Source organism: Notothenia coriiceps, unplaced genomic scaffold, assembly GCF_000735185.1.
Source record: "Notothenia coriiceps isolate Sejong01 unplaced genomic scaffold, NC01 NC01_scaffold00000339, whole genome shotgun sequence".
Classification (NCBI taxonomy): domain Eukaryota; kingdom Metazoa; phylum Chordata; class Actinopteri; order Perciformes; family Nototheniidae; genus Notothenia; species Notothenia coriiceps.
In genome coordinates, this window is record NW_011333040.1 from 11,140,329 (window position 1) to 11,149,473 (window position 9,145).

General features: G+C 38.7%; 1 protein-coding gene across 1 annotated transcript; it reads right to left on the reverse strand.

Moving 5' to 3' along the window:
• Positions 1-301: 301 nt before the first annotated feature.
• fam83b (family with sequence similarity 83 member B) lies at positions 302-8,568 on the reverse strand. Its single transcript, XM_010771219.1, has 5 exons — positions 8,395-8,568; positions 6,221-6,694; positions 4,447-4,611; positions 3,610-3,734; positions 302-3,263 (listed from the first exon to the last, which is right to left on the reverse strand). The coding sequence occupies exons 2-5, from the start codon at positions 6,668-6,670 to the stop codon at positions 1,292-1,294; spliced, it is 2,712 nt and encodes a 903-aa protein (XP_010769521.1). The 5' UTR covers positions 6,671-6,694; positions 8,395-8,568; the 3' UTR covers positions 302-1,291.
• Positions 8,569-9,145: the final 577 nt, after the last annotated feature.

Sequence of the window (9,145 nt, forward strand, 5' to 3'; positions counted from 1 at the left end):
TGTGTTTTCACTAAATTGACCTTATTTACTGCAGGCTACCACCATCAATACATTTTGTTTTAATAATAACTAGACTGGAAGACTTTTGTTTTGTCAAACCGTCTCTATTGAGAGCTTAAGGGAGCTCTGATTCCAGGGGGCAGATCCTTATGTATTGATTTTTCTTTCAACAATCAACACATTTGACACAATCACTCTTCCACCCTTCAGATCGGATAGCTCTGATTAGTCTTCTAGATGTTCTGGTTGACATCAGCCAAGATGCTTCTTCTTCGTTTTGAATGTGCTCCTAATTTTGTCACAAATTTCCCTGATTGTCACTTCCATTTTATTTAATTGAATGCATCATTTGACAAAACATTTAGAATGAACTCTAGTATAAAATCAGCATATCATTTACATCGTTTAAACGGGAGATGGCAGACAGGAAGAAACACATTCAACATCATTCAGGTTTTTTTGTGTTTTAATCCGATAAAGCCCAAAAAATATAGCTGAGGGAAAACACAAGGAACCAATTGGAAACTGGCTGGCAAGCTATATTAAGTTTCAGTTCAAATACAGCTAAATACTCAGTTGTAATGCAAAGTCATTTACTGTGGAGATGAAATATTTATGAATTAAAGAAATGAATCCGTTGTGTGTATGCATGTGTTTTACACTGAAGGCCATGTTTCTCTGTGCTTAAATCTGTCACCTTGAGTAAATGAAAGAGGAAATACTTTAATCATCCCTGAGAGGCTATTGAGAATGTGTATTAAATTGTTTCATTGTGTCTGTAGAGCACATTTTGTTTTGCCTTAAGATTCATTGAATAACACAAACCTTAGGTGCATGACGTCTTTTGCCGAGGATAGCCTCTGGTGTTGGAAATATGCAAACCCCACAGCATTCAAAAAAGCTTATCTGAGCTTGGTATTTTCATCGTGTGAAGTGGTGGGTAGTTTGTATGCTATTGGTATTCATAACACATATAACCCTCTGAATATACAGTAACACCAGCAATATGTAATGTGCACACACATAGGTGAGCTACACCAGTGGAGGACAAACTTAGAGACAGCTTTTAATATTTTATAATATAAAGGTCTGTATTCATACAAAAAATATTTTCCTTACAATAGTATTTATCAGTGCATATCTCCAAAATACCATACACGGAGGTCAACATGTAAACAGTGTTTTCTAAAAACATTTTCTAGAGTAAACACAAAAGAAAGACCAACGCTAAGAAAAAAAAGATTGTGCATCAAATGTGCATTGGTAATAAATGACCTGTGTAAACACGATACTATTTCTTATGTATGAGATTACCCACTCTATGAAAGAACTTCTCAAACTTATTTTCACTGTGCCCTCGTGTAGCCCTGAGGTGGTGTTCAATAGCTGTGTCACCTTTGGGAAGGACTTTGGCTTTGTCCTTAGGGTTTCCAAATCCCTGAGTAGTGTGCATGGATTGTTTCTTTTCAGGTGAGTACAAAGGCTCAAATCTGCTGTACAGACGAGACTCTGGGCCTCGGTCTTTGCTCAAGCTTCCTGAATCAAGGCCGGGCTTCAAAGGTTTCTCAAAAATGCTCGGTTTCTTGTGTGTGCTTGGTTGAGCGAGAATACTTTGATGCTCCACAGTTCTGAATCGAGGTTTTGAAGATATCTTATGGTCGTCCTCTATTTGCGTCCTCTGGCGCTCCGAGTAGGACTTGACAGAGCTGGTTGTGCTTTGGGGAAGTTTTCCTCCTCCATGTGATATCCTGTCCTCGTCCTCAGCCGTTATGGTGTCTGTGCTGCCGCCTGAATTCAGACTCTGTGTTTCTAACATTCCAATAGAATCTTCTTTTTTCCTTGAACCTTTCTTTAGAAGTTGCTGGGAACTCATGCTGTTGGATGTTGCTGTTAAACCCTTGCTATTCCCACCCAGAGCTGCTGCTGACAGAGTCCTTGATTGGGGCTCCTGCCAAGTGGGAGTACCAGGGTTGTTTCTGCCGATGACACTCTTGACATCGTAATGAGAAGCAGATCTTTGATCTTCTTTCAGATTTGACCCATATCCTCCACTCTGTACATTGATCCCTGCTGTGCTTCTATTAACTTGCGTCCTTGTATAAGCTCCGTACATGTGACCTGAGGATTCATGCGTGTACTCAGTGTTTGATCTCGGATCTGCCACACTGTGCCTCTTGTTCCAACTGTCTGTCATGATGTCTGGGTTTCTGATCATGTTTCCACCTTTAGTTCTGCCTAAGCTAGCGTATACAGAGTTGTAAGTGGTTCTACCTGGACTGTAGATTGCCTCATTTCGATTGTCATCCAAAATCTGCGAACCTTGCCTCTTTAACATGAACTCTTCATTACTTATTCTGTTTCCAGCTGCAGCTGATGGATTCCACTGCATTGATGAGTAGTGCAAAGGACTGTTTGGTGCTGTTGAGTTAACACCAATGGAGTTGTTAATGTATCTGTTTTGCTCTGTGTGCTCTGGTATGGTGGACCTGAAAGCAAGGGAAGATCTCATCCTTCCCTGCATGAAGGAGTTAGCTTTGTCCTGTGGCTCAAACTGTTCTAAATTGTCACAAGAATCTCCGAATGGGACTTCAGAGTTTTGGAGGTAAGAATCAATCCTCCATGTGCGCATGAACGACTTGGATGTATTCTCTAGTGTTGGCATGTTCTGCTGCAAGGACAGAATCTGTTTGTCGTTGCCATTGTACGACTGACGCATATTTTGACCTCTCTGCATCTGTGTTGTTTGTAGGTAATTGTCCACGGGGTAGCGGTTGGTTCCATTTCCTGTTTCTCTAGAGATATTCCAGTTGCTCGCTCTGGGCCTCATGTTCTGCGGTATGTATCCATCATGTCCATCTTGTATCTCACCAGCATAGCTGTGCCTTTTCATGTAGTCTACTGTCTCTGTAGGCTGCAATTGGGGCCTATGGGACTGAAATGTGATCCCGTTCTCCACCGAGTGCCTAAGTTTGTTTGGTTCCTCTTCAATGAGCCTCTCCTCGAGGTCTCTGGCTCCTAGCTTTCTCTCGCAGGTTTTCCGATAGACTGTGTCCAGCGTATGCCTCAAGTGGTCCCCCCGCTCAATTTTTGGAATGGAATGAGGTTTTGGCAGAATCGGCCTCCCATTTTCCCCGTTGCAGAGCTCAGATGGCACGGTTGAGCGGGCGTAGAGTGTTCGAAACTCCTCGTCGTAGGACTTTGCCAGGTGGCCTGTGATAACCTGCACCATGCTCAGATTCATCTTCTCAAATGACCATGTGAAGCTGCAAACAAACACCACAAAAAACATGATTATTTATATCTCTAATAACAGATCAAGATAACAGACCATCGGTTTTTATTGCACTCCTAGTAGGAATTAAAGTGTTACCAAGACAGGGCGAAGAACTACAGAGAAAAAGCAAATGTATATGTGTTTTCTCTGGTCTGAGAAACGACATTTTGTAAAGAGCTGTTTTGTGTTGAAACATTTTCTAGCTGGTTAAGTTTACAAAAGTAATCAATAAGAAATTATGACAGCAATTCAGAGTGTCAGTAAATGTAGTGGTTCACTTTATGAGTGCATTTAGTATATGCCTCAATAGTCACAACCAGTTCAGTTTTATTTACCTGTATGAGCCATAAATCACCTTCTGGCAGTCGACCAAAACAAACTTCTGCTCCATTGCCCCATGAAATTTAGCTCCTGATCGACAGACGTAATCTTGACCTTTCACAGTGCGCACCCTCATGTTCTGTGGTCAGAGCAGTGGAAAGATGTCAAAAATCATTATTGTTGAATTAATCTTATAGCAGAAGGTATGTCAATCATCAAATATCTGAGAAAGACAGACATGCTTTCCCTGTGCAGATACATATAAAGGTTGGAAACATGTTGCATTGCATGTTGAGTCCTACATTAGCGGTTGTAGCTGGCATTTGAAATGCACAAACAGGAACTATATGGGTGTGTTTAAATCTTTAGAATTTCTTGAACAGAAAAACAATTATAACTCCACCCAAAACTACTGGGGAAACCAGCAGTGAAGTGCAAAGAGGCTATTACAACATTCACAACTTTGTATGTGTCACGATTCTTGTGTTATGTCACGTTTTTAGTTTTGTATGTCTTGTATTGGGTTTATTTTGCTGTTCGGTTCTCCCTGTCATGTTTTCCTCCTTGTGTATTGTCTGCTCCCTCTCCCTGTGTTTTTCCTCCCTGCATTTGGATCCTGCTTGCTTCACTCACCGTAACAGTATGCATGTCAAAATAGTGTGTTACAAGTGTGCAAAAAAAATGCCAGGTTACTCATTCAATGCAAACATTTAAAGAGATGTTACTAGACTGCTGCCCTTAAATTAGTTTGCTTCTTGAGAGTTTTTAATCACTTATCATATGTATCATTCAATAACGTGAGAAAACAATTGAGAAAGAAACAAAAACATGTTTAAATCAAATATACTTACTCGGAGTTGTTGAAGTTTAACATCTTGATTTTCAGCCATTCTGAGGAAACTTTTCAAATGGAAATCATCCAAAATCAAATAAACCGGAACTCCTCGTATTGAGGCATCGACAACTTCTTTGAATATATCTACATCTGTGAACTTGTCCATCACAATGGCAACGACCTGCAAGGACAAAGCGAAAACATCTAATCAGTTCAATGTAACATTTTGAATCACCGATTTGAAGGGGCAAGAGATACATTTTTTAAATTGAACTTGTCATCTTAAATTTATGTATTGCACAATGTAACGGTTGTGTAATAGTGACAACATCTTTGTTTGATAGGCTGAATGCAAGCTGCCTTTCACTATGCAATTCTGTCTGCTTTCAAGTTGCAATCTCGCACCAGTCAACAACAGAAAATTATAGCTGAACTCTTACCTCTCACAATAAAAGCCCTATACATACGATGCATCATTGCTTTAAGCATTTTGCTGAAAAGCAACTCAACAAAATAGCTTTAAACTCATCAAAACAGATTGTAGCTGCAATTCCCATGGAGCATGTCTGTTGAAACAAACAGATTAATGCTAATGTGGAAACTCTACCCAGCAAAGGAGCCCATATATGGAGGAGGCAAGGAGAGTGAAGAGGGAGAGGAAAAAAACTGTTCTTTGTACTAAGCTGGATCAGTAAGAAACCAAACCTGCCTACTTGTTTATAGTTACTCTGCCTTTATAATATGACATCAGGGTTTCTAATTATTTGGGATTTGTATTGTTGTTTCTTGCTTTGGACAGTTGCCTAATGTTAGTCGATCTATCTACTTGTTCACGTGCAAATCAATAGACAGAAAAAGCATAAAAACAACAACGAATCCATTTGTGTCCCTACCCCAAACATATGTATGTGTGTATTCAAAGACCAATTTAAAGATATATTTTATATATATATACATTAAAATGTAAATGAACTGCAATAAAAGATCATCATGTTAAAGCGCAGTTTAAACACGTTCAATGTTATTAATCAGAAACATCATACTGTTTTTCACTAATGAGCTCTCTAATTAATGCTGTTGGGATTTTTCGCTCATTTAATTTCCTGCTTATGTCACTCAAGATGAAGCATGAGAGGTGTTTGTAAATGATAATCATGTATGAATATTTTTCAACCTTACAAAAGCGACGAGACATTTCTGCTGTTGTGTCCCATGACATTTCTCTCTACATTCAATTTAGATTATTTTACACCACAATGACCGTAATTATGCGGGAGAGAAAAAGAGCTTAATTAGGGCCTTCTGAGCTGAATTTCGTTGTCTCCAGACTTTCCTTTCAGTCTTTGCCTTGAAAGGTGCTTTAATTAAGAGTCATTGCAGCAGTAACACATTGTAAAGATACAGAATACTGATGGTCTACTAATGACAATTCTCAGGAACAAAACTAGTTAATGATTCATAATGACACAGTTTGGATGGGTGAGGCATCAACTGTGTAATGGATATGACTATAATGTATTGCTCGCACTGTATACAGTTCCCACACTTTCTTCTCATTACGGGAAGCTGCAAAACCAGATTTTGTCCTTGACAACCCCAGCAGACACTCCTTGGAGTGGAAATTAAGGGCAACAATGCTTTGTGGTGGTGCCCTGAGGGGGGAAGGCGCTTACGACATAATCTAGAAGAAATTAAACACAGCGGTACAAAAGGTTTGTTTGAGACATATTACTGCTCTAATATAGCTTCATAACGACACTATAGGGTTATGTTTTGCTGGATTTGATTACCTGTCTTGCATCCTGAATATGCTTCCGGATCACCTCTTTGATGGAGGGGTGGTTTAGTCTGGGTGGATGAAAGAGCAGATCTATATTTGTCTGTAGTATTTCATGCATGACCTCCGGCCAACCCATCTCCAATTCAGGGGTTTCCACATCCGAGTGGAGTGGCCAGTACGTCCCTGAGGATGATTCGTTGTCGGGTGGCCCATCGATTTCCTCTGGGTTGTTTTGAGGTGGGAGCTTTTTTGCATTTTCAGTGATGAAGAGAAGTTCCTCCTCTGAGAGGAAACTGCCAATACGTTCTCCCTTGAGAAACTCTTGGTAACTGTCTCTGCCGACATTAACTAGGTGATCAATCGCCAGGCGATATGACTCCTTATAGTGGGGTTGGATGAAGTCTTCTGATTTCAACTCTCCCCTCAAGGACGAAAACCTTGAAAGTTCTGGAGACTCCATCCCTCAAGACTGTTTCAATAGGACCTGTCATGGATAATAATGGAATCAATTACATGTTTTAAGAGGATCAGGGAACATTATAACAGAGGGAAATGCTGAGAGACTGGCTCTTGGTTAGAGCAATGACACAAATTAAAGTGTTATGCAATACATGGAAAGATTGTATAGTTGATCACAGTGTAAATATCACACAATAGCTGCAATGATTATAAAAGTAAACAACCTTGCTTCTATTTTGCATGTAATGTATGACATAATTGAATGCATTAGTGTTAAAGACTGAAACCTTCCAATAAGGTAAACAGATTCCTGAGAAACAAACCTGATCTAAGAGCTAATAAATGAATAGCTAAGTAGAAATTAATAGGTAACACTGGACCACACTGTGTCTTAAAGCAGATAATGAGAGGTTACTTGAGATCAGAACAAAGATATACTCTAAATGTAACCAGTATCTAGGTTAGCAAAGAAACCCATTTATTAAGTTTTTCAGTTAATGACTAGCTATTTGATTAGTTCCTTGCTTGTTAACATGCTCTCTTATACCTTTTATGTAAAGGTTACAGTGTTTGTTTACATTAGGATTGTGTGTACTACAGTAGTAAGTTAAAAGGCTCAACATGTTGAGTTCGACAGAGAAATGCAAACACAATATTTCAATCTTCAACATGTTTAACAGTCATATAAAGCACATTTCACCCCCTGTATTTCTATTGATTACAAAAAAAACTAGATTGACTTTAATAAGCCACATCATGAAAACTCACTCATCCTTTAAACCTGTGAACAGGTTTAAAGGATGACTAGCCATGAATGCCAAAGGGGGAAAGGGTTGTTGCTGCACCTATTGTGTGGTTTAAAATTAGGGTGAGGTTAAATAAAACTAGTAAAATAAAACATCTTGATATTCCATATTCTGCAATAGTATTTTGGGAAGTTGGTGAAATATAAACCACAATTTGTCTTTAAAGTAAATTACCATGTTTTAAATAACTTTAATCACAAAAAGAAATACAATGCAGCTAGTATGTGTTTTAACTTAGTCTGTCAATGAACATCTGTTTGAAAACCCCTTTGTTTAACTGTTTAAAAAACAGATTTATTTTCACTACTTTTATTCAAACCATAATAAATGTTATGATATTTGACTCTATGAATCCAAACAAAATCCAATTATCCATGCAGTGAGACAGAAATAGCTGACACTTTTCAGATTCGAGCATTTCTGACACATTTAAATGTCAAAAGGGCAGAGAAACAAGATCAAATGGTGATGTACAGTAATAGCCGCTTTATGGCTGAGATTGCTTTTACTTTTCGTTCTGGTAAGTTTCACTGCTGGTATTATACTTACTTTTTACCCTTACAATCTCTCTTTATGGGTATTGGCACTTGTATAAACCCTGTTGCTGCACTTATATAATTATATATTTACATATTCAACATTATATATTTCGCAGTCAGCATTAACTCTGCTGTGCCTTATTTAAATAGATATGCCAAACTAAGAGAAACACAGGGCAGCTGTTTTTGCAGCATGTTTAGCCATAACCTTCACCACATACTACAACCTTGTACCCAGCCTATTTACTTCTATTTACATGTTATCACACTGTTCAGAGTATTCCTTTAAAAACTGAGGCATTTAATATTCCTAAAGAGCCATAGCTTTACGCTGTATGCTAACAACAACTATTATCTTATGCTCAACAATGAGAACTTACATCTGGATTGTGAATTTGTAAAAATCCTCTTGACTGCTCCCAGGATATCCCTCTTGGATTAATGTATGTTCAGCTTATGTTCAATATGTGGAGAAACTGGCAGCTGGAGAGACACAAAGACAAGTAGTTGTCTCAACATGATAAGCAGTCTGCAGATGGAGGGTGTGGATTCCAGTTTTGACATGCAAAATGGTCTGGCTTGAAACCTGCACACAGGCAGTCATAAACCTGTTTGAGGCATTTAGCCACTCCCCTGCTCTGTGCAGGGACAAAGTGCACACTGACGAATTCAAGATAATGATAGACACACTGTAAGGAGGCTTTGATTAATACGTCGTTGTTAGTGTTGGAACCCATCTATATGCATCTGTAGGAAGCAACAAGCACTTGTTATGTCATTGTAAATGTTTAACAGAACCAGACATTGAGCATTAAGCTTATTGTAGATAAATTGACTTAATACATATATTATTTTGGTTCATAAAATCCACATTCTTCTAGGAAAATACTGCAAGCACTGATGTCATTCCACCAGTGCAAAGAAGAGCAAATATTCCAAGACACAGGGTCATGTTGACCCTGTTAAACGGCTGACATTTTCACAGGTAGAATCGGTAACACTTTATTTTTGATAGTCCATAGTTAACACTCTATAAGTCATCAGTTGACATTTAGTAGCATGTCAACAGTGCATCAGTTGACATGTGTCAGTTGACATTCAACAGCACCGTTCAAACCGGCAAGTAACACA

Bases quoted from the DNA above. Each gene is read 5' to 3' on its own strand.
- fam83b (XM_010771219.1), bottom strand. From the start codon at position 6,670: ATGGAGTCTCCAGAACTTTCAAGGTTTTCGTCCTTGAGGGGAGAGTTG. The intron at 3,735-4,446 runs GTAAGTATATTT...CTCTGACCACAG, and splicing joins TTAAACTTCAACAACTCCGA to AACATGAGGGTGCGCACTGT. The intron at 3,264-3,609 runs GTAAATAAAACT...GTTTGTTTGCAG, and splicing joins GTGATTTATGGCTCATACAG to CTTCACATGGTCATTTGAGA.